This window comes from Arabidopsis lyrata, assembly GCF_000004255.2.
Source record: "Arabidopsis lyrata subsp. lyrata unplaced genomic scaffold ARALYscaffold_4, whole genome shotgun sequence".
Classification (NCBI taxonomy): Eukaryota; Viridiplantae; Streptophyta; class Magnoliopsida; order Brassicales; family Brassicaceae; genus Arabidopsis; species Arabidopsis lyrata.
Window position 1 is genome coordinate 21,625,462 of NW_003302552.1, and position 16,138 is coordinate 21,641,599.

Below are 16,138 nucleotides of genomic sequence, written 5' to 3' on the forward strand. Positions count from 1 at the left end.
TTACACTAACTAAATTAAACTGTAAGTTTACAAGAATATTCTGGCCTAGCTAAATTATTTTAGATATTGTACTACGCTTGTGCTGTCTTTAAGTGACTTATTATTTTGGCACCAGTATTTATGTCTTGCTCTTGGTAAAATATAGTTATAACTTGCTTTTTTTGTTTGTTTACAAATGTTGAATACGATATACAGTATTACACATGTACATCAAATCTGAAAACACGATATTTATTTGTCTTACTTTTTAGTTACCATATGTTTAGTTTTGGTTGCATAAAACCGGATGAAAAAGGACAAATTTCAAACCTGACTTTTCTAGGTTTGGAGGAAACATTCGGGCTGCTTCAAAGGCTCAAAGCTCATACAGTCTCATACTCATTGACAAGTTTAGTCTTTTTTTTTTTTTTCTTCGATTGACAAGTTTAGTCAAAACACAAAAATGGGGCTTTTATTTATACCATATCAAAAAAATACACAAAATTAAAATGAGACTTTTATTTTCTCTTTTACAAATTAAGTAGCTTAAATTTTTTTGGGTCTTTTGTCTTAAACACTTTTTTATAATGGACTCTTTTTCCTCCATTTTTTTTTTCATATCTTACAACAAAAAAGAAACAGTTATCTGAAGCTCATTTATATATATGAGTAATGATTATTTTCGAAAAACAAGAGTAGTATGATATAACCCATTTATCAAAAAGTAAAAAATGATATAACCTATCAACAAAATGCAAAGGAAATTGATCTGAATCGAATATAACCGTAACGGTACACCGAAATTGTTTTGAGATTTTAACTCTCCGTTGACTATTTCATCTAAAGCCCAATTATTCGGTTTGGTTCCCCAAATAAGGAAAGGGCATATGATTCCGGTTTACTCCCATGCTTCCGTGTTCGGTTTGGTTTACCTTCTCAAGTTCTCGAACGTCAACATTCTTTTATTTTATTTTGTAAGGTTCTGCACATGTTATAATTAAATTAGTCTACTTTTTCAGGCATTAGGATTAATTTTTTAGTCTAAACAGGTTTTTGGTTGCATAATATAGGATGAAAACATTGTAAAGGACAATTTCAAATATGACTTTTCTAGATTTGGAAACGTTCCGGCTGCTTGAAAAGCTCATATAAATATTACGATTTTTAAAACCAAAAATAAAATGATAACTTATGAACAATATAATGCAAATGAAATTGATCTGAACCAAAAATAACGACACCGGTAAACCCAAATCGTTGTTGAGATTGCAGAAAACCGGAATAATACGCATTAAGGTCATTTTTCTGCAATCCCGGTTTACTTTGGTTTGGCTTCTCAAAGTTCTGGAAGGTCAAAATTGGAATTTCAGTATAAACCTCCTCCAGCTATATACAAATGTCATTTGCTCGCCTTTCGCCGTTTTACATCACACGCTGACACGCAGACGCAGCTTTTTGTTTTTTTTTTCAACAATCGCTTTTTTTCTCGATCTCCGTCAAGCTCCCGAATCTCTGGTAAGTTTCTTTGATTCTTCATAGCGTTTCTCATTTTCCTTTTGCTCTTCCATAATTTTCGGAGAAACTAGTCCACGTTTTTATCTTCTTCTGGAAATCTGAATTCGCCGGTGAATTCCGCTGATCGAATCTTTGAGTTTCGTCGAATTGTTTGATTTGGCCATAAACCTCGCTTTTTTTTTGATTTTTGTGAGTGTTGATTGCTTAGTTTTCACGGATCGACTTTGTTCTGAGAATTTGGTGGTTACTGTCTGTGTCACAGGTTTTGAGTTTTGGAGAATGGTGTTTTTCCGCAGCGTATCGGCCTTTACTAGGCTGAGGTCTCGCGTCGTGAGTATTTGAAATTTTTGCTTTCAGTTTTGTGTTTGTTTCCGTTTGATCGCGCTGTTTCATGCTAATCGATTGGTGATCGAATCTATGTAACCAGGGGCAACAATCTTCGCTAAGCAATTCGGTCAGATGGATTCAGATGCAGAGCTCTACCGACCTGGTAATTATCTCATTTGTTTCGTATATTCGCGTGTGGTCATGATCATGTAGTTTCAGCTTTTATTTATGTCTCAAGCTAGTCAAATGCTTATTAACCTTCATATGTAAGTTTGGTTTGGGATCTGCTGCTTGTGGGGTCTTTGTTCATTTTGTTTAAATGGTGGCAATGCAGGACCTGAAGTCGCAGCTGCAAGAGTTAATTCCGGAACAGCAGGTTAGCTTAAACTCCGTTTGCTTTAAATGAAAATTCGTGTTGTTGACTTTTTTTTCATTGAATGTGTTTATTATTGTTATGTTAGCTGAGATTGTTTCTAAGTTAAGAAGGCAGGCTAGCTGTAGTGAATCTCTTTGCTTTTCTAGTTTCCTTTTTCCTCATAAAATTTTTCCAATTTCAGGACCGTCTGAAGAAACTGAAGTCAGAACATGGGAAGGTCCAACTGGGAAACATCACTGTTGATATGGTAGAAACAATGATGATTTTCACTTTTTTGGTTACTTTTTATGATTTTCCTCTTTCCTTACATAACTCATCATAATCCCCTTTGAAATAAAGGTTATCGGTGGGATGAGAGGGATGACTGGATTGCTTTGGGAAACCTCATTGCTTGACCCGGAAGAGGTACTGATACTCTTTTGTATATAGTTACAATCGCTTGGTTAGATCCTAGATGTAAAATATGTGAAAAGCTCCTCCTTCCTGTCCTAAGGCAGTTGATGCAATTATCTTATCATTATTTCAGGGTATCCGCTTTAGGGGCTTGTCAATTCCGGAGTGCCAGAAAGTATTACCTACTGCCCAGTCTGGAGCAGAACCATTACCCGAGGGTCTTTTGTGGCTTCTCTTAACTGGAAAGGTTTGGCTCTTCTGTACATAATTATAAGTTGGTTTTGGGTATGTCCAGTCGATTAGTTTTCCTCAGTGTATTATCTTATGGTATCCTTTTTTACCCCTTTTCTATTAGGTACCTAGCAAAGAGCAAGTTGAAGCACTGTCGAAAGACTTGGCAAGCCGTGCTGCTGTACCAGGTTTGGATATTAACTTTTTTTGGCTCTGGGTGGTTGCAAATAAGGGAGTCTGTTTAGTGGCTCATTCAAACTTGTTTGACATCAATGTTTAGAAGAACTTGCTTAACAGAAATGAAATACATTTGTTGTTTTTATGTTATACTTCCATTCATTCTTAACTTGTATCCAATTATTATGCAGATTATGTGTACAATGCCATCGATGCTCTGCCTTCCACAGCTCATCCAATGACTCAATTTGCTAGCGGTGTTATGGCCCTCCAGGTGTGGTTCTCTAAACTCGTATTGTTGTTTCTGTTCTTGTTGTGATATGGGTTGGAAACTCTTTTTCTTTTTTTCTTTTTCTTGCTATAAGTAAACAGTTTTCAGCAGAATGATAATTTTCTTTACTTAATTTCCAGGTGCAAAGTGAGTTCCAAAAGGCATATGAGAATGGAATTCATAAGTCAAAGTATGCTTTTGGAGTTCTGGTTTAATTCATGATAGCGTTTGTTAGTAGCTGGCATTATAACAAAGATCTTTTCGTCCAGGTTCTGGGAGCCAACATATGAGGATTGCCTCAACCTGATTGCTCGTGTTCCTGTTGTAGCTGCATATGTTTATCGAAGGTTAGTAAAGACTAGATATTTTTGTACTCTTTTCATGTTTCATGTAGCTTCTGAATTTTCGGCACGGGTGCCCTTTATTGGAAAATTTGTCATCCCTTGTTTTTGCTTTATATTGACGATTGACCTTTTCCAATCAATCATTGCAGAATGTATAAGAATGGTGATTCCATTCCCTCAGATAAATCTTTGGATTATGGTGCAAATTTTTCCCACATGTTGGGATTTGATGATGAAAAGATGAAAGAGCTCATGAGGCTTTACATCACTATCCACAGGTCTGTATTAATTTTTTTCAGCCATGCGTGTCTCCTAAAACAAGCTTAACTATCTTGTAATTTTGTTTGTTCTTTTAAGACTTTAAAATAGGCCTTAGTATAACATTTTGCTTTTCTACTATTTTTTTGTTATAGTGATCATGAAGGTGGAAATGTTAGTGCTCACACTGGTCACCTGGTATGTATGCTTACAGTCTCTCCCTGTGTCAACTTTGAAGGATTGACCTACCGGAAGTTTCTAATGGTTCTTTTGCTAAAATACTTGTGCATGTAGGTCGGTAGTGCACTTTCAGATCCATATCTGTCATTCGCAGCTGCATTAAATGGTTTAGCTGGGCCACTCCATGGTTTGGCTAATCAGGTATTCTCCCTTGTCTATATCTTGAATAAGTCTTAATTCTTCAATCTACAATAGAGCTTCATAAGTTGTCTCTCTTGTATATTATCTAGGTAGGTTGTGATAGTTTGACTTCGATGGTACAACCATAAGTTGGAGGGAACAAATCATTAGTCTTTTTTACTGTCGTGTTTCAACAGGAAGTTTTGCTTTGGATCAAACAAGTTGTCGAGGAATGTGGAGAAGACATATCGAAAGAACAGTTGAAAGAATATGTTTGGAAGACATTAAACAGTGGCAAGGTAAAAACACGGAATTCCTCTGCCTTGACATTCTTCACTTTCTGGTCTTGTACATGTAGGCTGTATCCCACTTTTGAAGCCAGCCAACAAGACTGATGAAAGTTTCACCCTGATTGAGCATGCGAAAATGAATTAATATCTTGTCTGCTAGTCATAATAGGCTAATATTTCAAAGTTTGGTCAGTCAGTCTAATAGCTCCTAGTAACTAATACCGCCATAAGAGCTTTGGATCCTGTTTTTCCCTCGCCTAGTTTACCTTGTGGATGTAATGTTACAAGGATAGTCTACTGATTGATCTATTGACGAGTCTTGTTTTGTCTCTAGGTTGTTCCGGGATATGGACACGGTGTTCTGCGCAATACTGATCCAAGATATGTATGCCAAAGAGAATTTGCCTTGAAGCATCTACCTGATGACCCTCTTTTCCAGCTGGTACGTTTTTTCTTTCTCTTTTCTCTTTTCTGTTCGGCTCTCAAAATTCTATCAATGTCCAGTAGCTAACAAATCCTTCCAACTCTGTAGGTGTCAAAGCTTTATGAAGTCGTGCCTCCTGTTCTCACTCAGCTTGGAAAGGTAGTATCTCTTATCCTTTGTCTCGTTTACAATGGTGATCCTTTCATGTAAGGAATTGCATAAAAAATCTCTGAGAAAATAAAACCTTCAATATTCCACCAAAAATTCTATAGCACCTACCTAAATACAGTGCTTATGAGTCTCCTGCGAATCAATTTTATATTTACTTGCGAATCCGATGATGGCTTGTTACAGGTGAAGAACCCGTGGCCAAATGTTGATGCTCACAGTGGGGTCTTGCTGAACCACTATGGTCTAACCGAAGCAAGGTAAGAAGTAGACACCTCATTCAAGTATCATTGAGGCTTAGGATAACACTCATATATAAAATATTTGTGCGTTTTATAGGTACTACACCGTGCTCTTTGGTGTATCAAGGAGTCTTGGCATCTGCTCTCAGGTAACATATATTTACACAGTACGCCTTTGTTACTACATACCATTTAAAACAGAACTTATATACTCAACTTCTCATTTGTGTATAATTCACAGCTAATATGGGACCGAGCTCTTGGACTTGCACTTGAGAGGCCAAAGAGTGTTACAATGGACTGGCTTGAAGCCCATTGTAAGAAAGCTTCATCTGCTTAAGCCACCACCTGAGTCACGAGTCTGGCTCGCTTTCTCGTGTTTAAACAAAAGCCATTCTCTTCCACACTGAATAGCCTTTTTTTACCTTCTATTTGACAGAAGAAACATTTGTTCATGTAGAAATTGTTCTTGAGAGACACATGCTTGGTGCAAATTTGCATTCCGGGAAAACTCGTGATAATGAATAAACAGTTGTATTCAATTTGCATAAACATCCAACATCAATACCACTCATGAATTTAAGCTTTTCTTAGTTTTGATATACATAAAAGAAACAAGACTGCAAAAGTGAAAACTGCGACATGAGCTCATCAAAAGCAAATGGGATTAAGAGCTGGTATTGTTGGTAGTATCCTTCTTAGAAAGCTCATCATCATCAGCAAGAGAGGCTGTGAAGTTAAGCCTCTCCTCGGCCCCGGCAGTAATAACCGGCATCCAAACATCTGCTGTGCCGCTGAGCAGCGTCTGAACTTGTGGATCAGAAGCTATAGCAGATGAAATCATCTCATCTACATCATCCAACTTTGCTGATAACTTGTTTAATTCCTTAGCAATCTCCACCTGAAAAAACACAAAACCTCAGATTTACAATACAGTGTGTATCAGATTATGAATGAACACAGGACACATACCTCATTGAGGTGTTGAGCAGATTTTGAAGGCACTTTGGTGACTTCTAAACCAAGAGCTTCAATCTTAGAACGTAGCTCAACCTCTTCTGTATTTGTCAATGATTCCACCTGAGAAAAATCATCCAAAACATTGGTAAATGATTCAAAGTAAGTCCAATGTAGTAACAATTACTGTCCAACAAGAATAATATCAAAAAGAATCAAAAGCTCTTCCTTTTTTTTGTTGACGAATTAGACAGAAATTGGGAAATTCGACGAACAGAACAGAAACTCGAAATTGAAATTAAAATCAAAATAAAGAAGAAACGAATTTCACAGATCATAAAGAAATCGAGAGCGAAATAAAAACAAAATCAAAAAGACCCGATAGAAGCTGAAAGAGCTGCTCGTCGGGTTTACCATCAGTCATATCTCTCTTCTCTTTTTTTTATTTTCTAATCAAAAAAATCAAATTTAATTACTGCTTCTGATGATGATGATGATGATTCGTGTGATCGATCGTGGCCTTTTAAATCTGATACTAGTTTGGGTAAACAGATAAAAAGGACGACGGATCAATCAAGGAACCGGCGCGCGTGAATCTCACGCGATAATGGTTGTCTTGTTTTTGTAATTTCTTTTAATTGTTTTTGTATCTCTGACGTGGACTTTGACTTTTTGGCCTTTCGAACCAAAACAATTAAATAAAATTTGATTATGTTTTAGGGGATTTAAAATAAAGAGACAAAACCTTTGTGAAGGTCAATGCTTATCATCGAATATCCACAACGACCTTTGATCATTTGTTTTTTCTTTTTACTTAATATTTGAGATGGTGATGAATATAAATTATAACGATTAAAACAAATAAAGTCAAAACTCAAAAGGCTTTTTATTCAAGAGGAAAAAAAACAAACATGAACATGAAAGCTTGCAAATTCAATGAAAAACAAAGAACGTCCAAATCACAAGAAACAATAAACGAGTTTCCAAAGCATCAAGAATCCCAGATAGCTCCAGAGCAACGATGATTTTTTTTTTTGATAAAACATTTTTAGATCAACTTGAGACAAGCCTTTCTCGCTTTCTTAGCAATCTTAGCTCTTTGCATCTCCATATGTAACTCAATCTGCATCTTCTCCATCTCCCTTTGAGCTTCCAACATTGCAGCTAACTCCGAAGCCGCTGACCCTCTTCCTCCTTTATTCCCACCACTGTTTGTACTTCCTCTTCCGCTTCCTCCTCCTCCTCTTTTTGGCTCTTCTTCTTCTTCTTCTTCCTCTACCGCGCAAGAATGTAAATGCGTGCCATAATCACATTCCTTGCAATAATACGACCAGAGGTTATCCGGTACAGTTTCTTGACAAACATCACAGTTAAAGATCAAACCGTTCTGATAAGGGGAACGGTAGAGCAATGTGAGCGGATGCGCGTGTCTTTCACGCTCCACAGACTCAGGCATGGACACACATCCGACATGAACATCGTACTGGCAGATAGAGCAGTTGTAAGTGAACCCGGATCCATACTCACCGCACGCATCACAAGTGTAAGTTGACTCGTATGGTGGGGAATAAAGCAGCGTCAAAGGATGATCCGGGTGAGCCTTGTGACGCGTCTCACGTGGAAGCTCGAAACATGACTTGTGCAAGAAGTAATCACATTCTGACTTTGTGCATTTGAAAGCTGCGCCTATCAGGTCAAGGTCGCAACCAGAGCAGATGATCTCTTCTTCAACTTGGGCCTTGTGACTGCGCAATGGATGGCCGTGGCTCGGATGCCTCACCGACGGTTTTCTTGCAGCCATGATAGCTAATATCTTCTTCTTCTTTTTAAAGTGTGTTTGAGGTTTTTGTTCTTGTTTTGATTCTTGTTAAGCTAAGGGATTTCAAACTATTTATAGTGTTAATAGTAAGACGACTTGTGATTATGAGTCTTCTTTAGGGTTGAGTAGTGATGTGTTTTGGTTTGACTATTTATCAAGTTGTGTAGTTTATATATTAAACTATATTGGGACAAGAATGTCACTACGCGCTTAGATGTGATACGATATATACAAGATTGATTCTCATTTTGAATTCAAAGTCATGTGGTGGAATTCTTCTTCTTGATCCCATCCATGCCATCTAGTTTTTTTGTACTATACTTTATAATTGATTAAATAGTTAATTGTAATTAAAATATTATAAACTTGCATTATCAAGTTGGAAATGCATGTATACAATAGAGTTGACATAGTGAAGGATGTGAGGTCAATTAACTACGCTGGATCTCTAGCTAATGCACATGATTGTCTTCAAGTAATCTGAATATAGGAGACTATGACTTGGGAAAAGAAACAAACTAGAAATTGCGATTTTATTATGTGGAAAATGTATATAAAGTCATCTATAACTTCTATCTATCAGGTTACAGAGATTGACTTGGATGGCTTTGGTATCTGCTGGTGCACCAAATAGTTTGAAACTGAAACAGTGATCCTAAAAGTGTAATTTTAAATGTTTTAGTCACAATAAAACATTCCCTTGAATGTGTCACATATAGTCACACACTCACATACAAAATCCAGAAGATACAAGGATAATGACTGCAACACTAGTAACAACTGTGACCACCTGGTGGTTACATCAGTTCTGCTCCAGATTTAAGAGTGGCTGCATTGGTCAATAGAGTGAATTTTACGGGTTTTCTGTTGTTCAACAACATTGCAATGAGCAGTTCTATGGTAACTTGTAATGGTTCTTATTTGGGGACAAATAGGTGATGCTCTTCCGACAAAGAAAGCTTTTCAATTAACTTTACCACTTCTATTAACGGATCTTGTAAGTTGTAACCATGACGATGGCATATGTGGCTGGAATTGAGGGATCTCCAATGGCTTTCTTATCTTGTATTAGCCACTGATTCAGCCTTCTTTGTAGTCCTGATGCTACTTATCATTCCTTAAGCTTTCTCGTCTACTGTCTACCAGACATTGCTTTCTTCGACACATCTTCTACTTTCCTTATTTATTGATACTTTTGGTTGATCGGTACGGATCAGGATGTTGTCGTTCACGAAAATCTCACATGATCCTGACATCTCATCTTCGATCAACGACCCACTCTCAGTTTTAAGAATGCTCTGTTTCAAGAGTTTTGTATAATGGATGGTTTAATCACTCAAATAAATAATTTTACCTTGATAAATTGTTACGCAGTAAGAAAAATATGGCCGTTGTAACGGTAAAGTAACTTTTTCTTACCGTTGTGATCAATTTCCATTTTTTTGCAGCGCAAATATAGAGAGAAGGAAATAACCAAACCTCGTCGGAAAGAAAAAAAAGGAAATAACAAAAAAGAAAAGGAAACAATAAAAAGCCTTTCCTTATAAATACTCATCTCTTCTTCGCTTCTTGAGTAATCAAATTTCTCCAATTCTCCTGCTTCGATAGATTAAACAAAAATCTCTTCTTTTTTCTTTCTAATACATGTTTCTTCTTCTCGAGAAAGCTCTACGAATGCCTAACGAGAATATCGCCGATCTCGAGACCGTGAAGCCGATGATCCATGTTCTAGACATTGAAGCCACTTTTTTTCCCTTACCTAGTGAAGCCTATCCGTAAGATTGAACAAAGGAAAGCATCTCTGTTCGTGACACAGTTTGAGAACGATTTCAGAACGGCGAAGAAAACAAAGAGATTTCGGGTCAGTGAAAGGTTTGGGATTTCGATGGCTCAGACCACTACGAGTCCCGGGTAAAGAAGAATTTTGAGTTTCGTCGTCCATCGATGATCGATCTCTTCCTCAACAAACTACAGTCTCGGCCCAAGTAAAAGAAGAAGACATGGGCTTCGGAAACTAATTATTGGGCTTTTCCATCAGCAAGTCTGTCAGATACACGAGATCCAGGTTAGTTTCTTCCTTTCTTATTTTCTTTTTAATTAAACCATTTTTTATTTTGGGATGATTGGTGTGATGCTGTAAAGACTTTTCCTACATTTAAAAGTTCTCACAGTTAATTATTTACCAATCAGACTTTTCACTCCTTTTTTTTCTCTACAGCCTTAACAGTCCATTCTTTTTTTCTCTCTTTTTAATTGCACTAGTTTTTTTAAAGTCCTAATAATGAGAGGCTCTAACATTTTTTCAATTAATTAAGTATTTCTTTTAAGATTATTTATCTTCTATTTATATATCACTTTTACGATTCATTGATTGTTCAATATATAATATATATTTATATTTCACTTAATAGAAACAACAATTCAACAAAAATAAAAACATTCAAAAATATATATGTTTTACTTCTTTCTTTTCTTTTTTTTTCCTTTTCTTTTTTCAATATGTTTTACTACTAATTGTGAAATTCAATATAAAACAATAATAGTAAATAAAGAAAATTCTACACAAAACAAATTAGCACATAATAGTGAATCATTAATCATTCAAAAATTAGAGAAAATCATAAATTTTAAAGCATGCCAATACAAAAAAATATTTCAACAAATTTTAAATTAAAATTAATACAACAAACTATTTTTAGAAGATCACTAACATTATAAATACAATGACCAATAGAGTTTTAACTTGCAAATCGAACCAATACTATGATTTCCAAGTTTTGTTAGTTTATCACACTTCTTATTTATGCTTTTGGGTACTAAATTTCGACATAAAATAAATAAATATAAATAAATTTATTTGTTTCAAATATTTATCTATTAGTTTATTTTTAAAATTTTTAATTTTTTTTAATAAATCTTTTTGTTATGATATTAAAATAATATTCACAACTTTTACAGCCATAACTTCTACAGTAGTGTTTACCAATTAGACTTTTAAAAATATTTTAAAGTTACAGCCACAGTTTTTACAGTCAAATTCTCTGCAGCCAAAAATTTACAGTAAAAGTCTATAGTAAAAGTCTTTACCAATCGGCCCCTTTAACTACAAAAATGTTTTTCTCTTTCTCTTTTAAAACTTATTTTTAATAAATAATAATGATTTTCACTAACAATTTTTAAAAAATTTAACACTTATATTTTAAGAAAATAATTAATAATTTTTAACTAAAACAATGTAATTTTCACTATTACTTTTTAAAAATTGGTTTAAGTGTTAAATTTTTAAAACGTCGAAAACTAACCGCGCCTAGGCATCCAGTCCTTAGTTGGTCCGTAAGCTTTGGTGTTCGAAGTTCGGCAATGTTTTCACGTGATATAGATTTAACACTTAAACACATTTTTAAAAAATAATAGTAAAAAAAATAATAATAATAAAATAAAATAATAGTGATTTTTAACCGGGTGCTTGTCTCCTGGTGGTAAAGGAACCTCGGCTGAGGCACCCGCCACCCGGCTTCGAGTTCAGGCTACTGCGCAATTTATCTGCGGGGCGCAGCGTCCCAGACCACCAGTTCCAGGGGGCCCTTAAGTGGAGGCTTAAAAATCTCAGACACGCGGGCTTAGGTCCAGTGGGCTAGTCGGATCACAGTGTGGTCTGGACACTGGGTTATCAAAAAAAAAAAAAATAATTGTGATTTTGACTAAAATTTTTTAAAAAATTAACACTTAAACTTTAAGAAAATAATGTTTTTTAAACTAAAATCATGTTAATTTCACTAAAAAAAACTTTAAAATTAGTTTAAGTGTTAATTTTAAACACGTCGAAAACTAACCGCGCCTAGGTATCCTGTCCTTAGTTGGTCCGTAAGCTTTGGTGTTCGAAGTTCGGCATGTTTTCACATGATATATATTTAAAACTTAAACTCATTTTTAAAAAATAATAGTGATTTTGACTAAAATTTTTAAAAAATTTAACTTAAACTTTAAGAAAATAATGTTTTTAAAACTAAAATCATGTTAATTTCACTAAAAAAAACTTTAAAATTAGTTTAAATGTTAAATTTTAAACACGTCGAAAACTAACCGAGCCTAGCATCCTGTCTTTAGTTGGTCCGTAATTTTTGATGTTCGAAGTTCGGCATGTTTTTACGTAATATAAGATTTAACACTTAAAATCATTTTTTAGAAATAATATTGATTTTTCACTTAACATCAAAGCTCCAAAAGGTAGATGTTTAAAATAATAATGATTTTCACTTAAGTTTTGGTGTTATAAGTTCAACATGTTTTTATGTAATATAAATTAATACTTAAAATTATTTTTAATGTTTTGTTTTTGTAAACATAATCTAAACATAAATAAATTACACTTAAAATTATTTTGGACATAATCACACTCAATACCAATATGTACATTTCCAAACATTAAAACACATAATTAATTCAATTCAAAGAGGCGACTTTAAAACATTTGAATGACGTTATTAACGCATTGGACCTGTACGTGTCTGGTTTGGTTTATAAACCAACCGGTTTATCCGGTCATTTTCTTTTTTATTTTTTTGAGTGGGAAAATTAATTCACTATTAATTTCGAATTTCGAACAGCGGCGTTTTAGGTCTTCGTCGTCGGAGAATGGAGAGAATCCATGTCTCAGTCAGAGCACGGCCGGTTTCGCCGGAGGAAGCAAAGACGAGTCCCTGGAAAATCTCTTCCAATTCAATCTTCATCTCAAACCAGCCCGCGTTTAAATTTGGTACTCCGATCTCAATACTCTTTCCAATTTCTTCTTCTCTTCTTCTTCTTCTTCTTGTTTGCAATTCTCATTCTCTCTCTTTTCTTACAATAAAAGATAGGATTTATAGACAAGATTGCAAAACTATTGACGTGTATGAAGCTAGAACTAAGGAGATTGTGTCTGCTACTGTTCGTGGATTCAACGGTAATAGCTGTCCGACTTTTAGCTGAGATTTTCGAATTTCGGTGCTGAGATTTACGAAATTTGGCTAATGTATTTGAAGGAACTGTGCTTGCTTATGGACAAACAAATAGTGGCAAGACACATACAATGAGAGGCTCAACTATTGAACCTGGAATCATCTCTCTTGCTGTTCATGATTTGTTTGATATTATCTCTCAGGTTCCAATTTCAAACAACTTGGGATCTTACCAATTTTATGTTTCTATGTTCTGTAAAAGTGGATTTACTTCAGGTTTGGTGTGTTTTCAGGATACAAGCAGGGAATATTTGTTGCGCATGTCGTATCTTGAGATTTACAATGAAAATATAAACGATTTGTTGGATCCTCTAAACAGGAAACTACAGATTCATGAAAATCTAGAGGTACTTACTTATACATCTTGTTAGATTTTACAAATTTTGCTAGCTATTCTGATTGTTTTTTCATAATCTTGATTTCTTTAGAAAGGAGTATTTGTTGCTGGACTACGAGAAGATATTGTTGATTCCCCTCAACAAGTTCTTGAATTGATGGAATCTGGAGAATGTACTTTCTATTTTCTTCACATTGTTCTGTCTCCATCTTGGTTTTGCCAGGATTGATTTAGTGGATGGATTTTCATTTGTGTCTTTTGGAATAAAATTTTCAGCTCATAGACATATTGGGGAGACAAATATGAATCATTACAGTAGCAGATCTCACACTATTTTCCGCATGGTAAAAACATATGTACACTAAACCTTAGTGCTCTATTAAATGTAAGTTGAACTTTTAACTTACCAGATTTTCGTCAAACAGATTATAGAAAGTAGAGAAAAGACGCGAGATGAAGGTGTTGGAAATGTCTGTGATGCTGTTAGTGTCTCTGTTCTGGTATTATCTGTTTGAACTAGTGCTTTTATTCCCCTTACTTGCAACATATTATTATATGTGTCATCTTTCTCTTCACTTGTAGAATGTGGTGGATCTTGCTGGTTCAGAACGGGCTGCAAAAACCGGCGCAGAAGGTGTTAGGCTGAAGGAGGGCACACATATAAATAAAAGCTTGATGACACTTGGGACTGTAATTAAAAAGTTGAGTGAGGGAGTTGAAAATCAAGGGTAAGCTTTTGTTTTTGGTTTGTTTTTTTTTTTTGGTTTCGTTTCGTTTTGTTAGTGTCTAACCTTATTGGTACTTTCTGTGATTGGATCAGTGGTCATATCCCATATCGAGACAGCAAGCTTACCAGGATTTTGCAGCCAGCTTTAGGTGGAAATGCAAATACAGCAATCATATGCAATATAACACTTGCACTGGTAAAACTAACAATGTCATTTTGCTCTTTGTTTGGTTTCTGTAAAACTAACAATCTTAATTTTTGTTTTGATGTTAGATTCATGTAAATGAAACCAAGAGCAGTCTTCAATTCGCTAGCCGAGCACTGCGTGTCACTAACTGTGCGCATGTCAATGAGGTAGGGTCCAAATCATTTTGCGCTTGCGCTTATTATCTCTGTCTTTGTAACATACTTTCTGATTAAGTCTGTAATCCATTCTTGTGTTTTCCAGATATTGACTGATACTGCTTTATTAAAGCGCCAAAGTAAGGAGATAAAGGAGCTCAGATCCAAACTTAAGGTATCTTTTCTAAATTATTTTATCTGCAGAACTGCTAGAAAATAAAAGTTTATATAACATTAGTGAGCAAGATGAAGATAGTATCATTGGAACGCTTGAAGATTCTTCATTTTCAGACCCATCTGCTTTAGTGTTCCTCTTTTGTATGTATCTTGTGCTTTTCTTGTTGTAAAGCTGGCATTTTACGAACGTTTCATAGATTGAAAACGAGTTAGACAGAGTTCAAAGGGAATATGAGGATCTTCTCGTGCAATATGAAACCGAGGTAATAGTTTTTCCTTCTCAACATCATCAGTAGTTCATGATTTTTGTTTCTAATTTCTCCACACCTTTCAATAGAGAACCATCAATGAAATACAAATTGAGTATCTTAAGGCAAAGTTGGGTGAAGATGGTTTACCTGATGAAGCAAAAAGCAACTATTTAGTATATGGAGTCGTCGGAAATGCTCATTGGAATGAGAACGTTATAATCAGAGAACCAGAAGCTAATATTGTCGTGAAGCAACTCACAGATAAGGTGCATTTCTTCTTTTCCTTACTTACAACTGGAACCACTATTAAAGTAGCTTCTCTTTCTTCCATTCGGCTGTTTTACTTAACCTTCGATATGTTCCGTCCAAAAGATAAACAAGCTGGAAATAGAAAAGTCTTCACTGGAGCAAAAAGTTATTGATACTGAGAATGAGAAGTCTTCATTGAAGCAAAAAGCTGTAGATACTGAGAATGAGAAGGTTCAACACTTTTGTTCTCTTCTCACCTTGTACTTGATGGTAAATTTTATGGGTATATTTAGATAAAGTCTCTTGATGTTTTTCGTTTTAGCTTCTTTGGCAAGAGCAGTGTGCTGATCTGCAGAACCAAATAGAAAAACTTAATCAGGAAGCCCAAAAAGAGCAAGCATATGGTTTCACACCATGTACAGATTCAGTTAGTACCACTCTAGTTTTACTTTTTTAACAACACCTAATAAATTATAAATTATCATGTCTCTCTCCAAATGGCAATGTTCTAACATTAACTGTATGATGTATACAGATCGAAGTCAGGGCCTGTGATGAAGCAACATCAGAAACAACGGAAATCATCGATGAAACAACAGAAGCTTCATCTTCAGCAGAAATCTTCGATGTTGATAAAATTATCGATGTCGATGAAATCATCGATCTTGATGACGAATGATGGAACTCCAGTAAAAATCATTAATCAGTGACTATGATGATCTAACCTTTGTATATATATATATCTAATGATATCCGTTAATATATAGCGGAATAGAAAAAAAAGTAATTCCTTTTTTGTAAACAAGTAAAAAGCATATTCTCTGTCACATAATGTTAATATAATCGTACAGTAATTGACTTTTTGATAGCATTGGCCAATCTCATCTCTCAAGAATTTCCAGGTTATCGAAATGGTTAATTAAGCCA

At 35.1% G+C, this 16,138-nt stretch overlaps 4 protein-coding genes across 7 annotated transcripts; 2 read left to right on the plus strand and 2 right to left on the minus strand.

Annotated features, from left to right (window-relative positions):
- The first annotated feature begins 1,377 nt into the window (after nucleotides 1-1,377).
- LOC9316174 (citrate synthase 4, mitochondrial) lies at nucleotides 1,378-5,941 on the plus strand. 2 transcript variants are annotated; one of them, XM_021028453.1, is made up of 20 exons: nucleotides 1,378-1,494; nucleotides 1,757-1,824; nucleotides 1,922-1,984; nucleotides 2,156-2,197; nucleotides 2,379-2,444; nucleotides 2,537-2,602; nucleotides 2,724-2,837; nucleotides 2,946-3,009; nucleotides 3,190-3,272; nucleotides 3,410-3,459; nucleotides 3,539-3,616; nucleotides 3,763-3,891; nucleotides 4,027-4,069; nucleotides 4,166-4,252; nucleotides 4,429-4,530; nucleotides 4,856-4,963; nucleotides 5,054-5,104; nucleotides 5,300-5,373; nucleotides 5,453-5,504; nucleotides 5,597-5,941. In XM_021028453.1, exons 2-20 carry the CDS (start codon nucleotides 1,774-1,776, stop codon nucleotides 5,693-5,695), a joined length of 1,422 nt encoding a protein of 473 aa, XP_020884112.1. In that variant the 5' UTR covers nucleotides 1,378-1,494; nucleotides 1,757-1,773; the 3' UTR covers nucleotides 5,696-5,941. The 2 variants fall into 2 exon arrangements, with proteins under 2 accessions (XP_020884112.1, XP_020884113.1); XM_021028454.1 differs by lacking the exon at nucleotides 1,378-1,494 and adding an exon at nucleotides 1,534-1,604.
- LOC9316175 lies at nucleotides 5,874-6,835 on the minus strand. Its single transcript, XM_002881915.2, has 3 exons — nucleotides 6,677-6,835; nucleotides 6,328-6,435; nucleotides 5,874-6,256 (listed from the first exon to the last, which is right to left on the minus strand). The coding sequence occupies exons 1-3, from the start codon at nucleotides 6,734-6,736 to the stop codon at nucleotides 6,023-6,025; spliced, it is 402 nt and encodes a 133-aa protein (XP_002881961.1). The 5' UTR covers nucleotides 6,737-6,835; the 3' UTR covers nucleotides 5,874-6,022.
- Nucleotides 6,836-7,174: 339 nt separating this feature from the next.
- On the minus strand, nucleotides 7,175-8,376 carry LOC110229479. Its single transcript, XM_021029777.1, has one exon. The coding sequence runs from the start codon at nucleotides 8,111-8,113 to the stop codon at nucleotides 7,361-7,363; it is 753 nt and encodes a 250-aa protein (XP_020885436.1). The 5' UTR covers nucleotides 8,114-8,376; the 3' UTR covers nucleotides 7,175-7,360.
- Nucleotides 8,377-9,630: 1,254 nt separating this feature from the next.
- LOC9318028 (kinesin-like protein KIN-7O) lies at nucleotides 9,631-16,082 on the plus strand. 3 transcript variants are annotated; one of them, XM_021029778.1, is made up of 17 exons: nucleotides 9,631-10,196; nucleotides 12,739-12,887; nucleotides 12,984-13,073; nucleotides 13,153-13,271; nucleotides 13,362-13,475; nucleotides 13,557-13,638; nucleotides 13,742-13,809; nucleotides 13,891-13,965; nucleotides 14,048-14,193; nucleotides 14,286-14,388; nucleotides 14,466-14,546; nucleotides 14,641-14,709; nucleotides 14,909-14,974; nucleotides 15,049-15,228; nucleotides 15,335-15,442; nucleotides 15,534-15,638; nucleotides 15,747-16,082. In XM_021029778.1, exons 2-17 carry the CDS (start codon nucleotides 12,767-12,769, stop codon nucleotides 15,888-15,890), a joined length of 1,671 nt encoding a protein of 556 aa, XP_020885437.1. In that variant the 5' UTR covers nucleotides 9,631-10,196; nucleotides 12,739-12,766; the 3' UTR covers nucleotides 15,891-16,082. The 3 variants fall into 3 exon arrangements, with proteins under 3 accessions (XP_020885437.1, XP_020885438.1, XP_020885439.1); XM_021029779.1 differs by having other exon boundaries at nucleotides 15,567-15,638; XM_021029780.1 differs by lacking the exon at nucleotides 9,631-10,196 and having other exon boundaries at nucleotides 12,803-12,887; nucleotides 12,988-13,073.
- The last annotated feature ends 56 nt before the right edge of the window (nucleotides 16,083-16,138 follow it).

Excerpts from the sequence above, each read along its gene's own strand:
- LOC9316174 (XM_021028453.1), top strand. The coding sequence starts at position 1,774 with ATGGTGTTTTTCCGCAGCGTATCGGCCTTTACTAGGCTGAGGTCTCGC. Across the intron at positions 4,070-4,165 it reads GTGCTCACACTGGTCACCTG|GTCGGTAGTGCACTTTCAGA; the intron begins GTATGTATGCTT and ends TTGTGCATGTAG. Across the intron at positions 4,253-4,428 it reads TCCATGGTTTGGCTAATCAG|GAAGTTTTGCTTTGGATCAA; the intron begins GTATTCTCCCTT and ends GTGTTTCAACAG.
- LOC9316175 (XM_002881915.2), bottom strand. The coding sequence starts at position 6,736 with ATGACTGATGGTAAACCCGACGAGCAGCTCTTTCAGCTTCTATCGGGT. Across the intron at positions 6,436-6,676 it reads TATCGGGTCTTTTTGATTTT|GTGGAATCATTGACAAATAC; the intron begins GTTTTTATTTCG and ends GATTTTTCTCAG. Across the intron at positions 6,257-6,327 it reads CTGCTCAACACCTCAATGAG|GTGGAGATTGCTAAGGAATT; the intron begins GTATGTGTCCTG and ends GTGTTTTTTCAG.
- LOC110229479 (XM_021029777.1), bottom strand. The coding sequence starts at position 8,113 with ATGGCTGCAAGAAAACCGTCGGTGAGGCATCCGAGCCACGGCCATCCA.
- LOC9318028 (XM_021029778.1), top strand. The coding sequence starts at position 12,767 with ATGGAGAGAATCCATGTCTCAGTCAGAGCACGGCCGGTTTCGCCGGAG. Across the intron at positions 14,389-14,465 it reads GCAATATAACACTTGCACTG|ATTCATGTAAATGAAACCAA; the intron begins GTAAAACTAACA and ends TTTTGATGTTAG. Across the intron at positions 15,443-15,533 it reads TAGATACTGAGAATGAGAAG|CTTCTTTGGCAAGAGCAGTG; the intron begins GTTCAACACTTT and ends TTTTCGTTTTAG.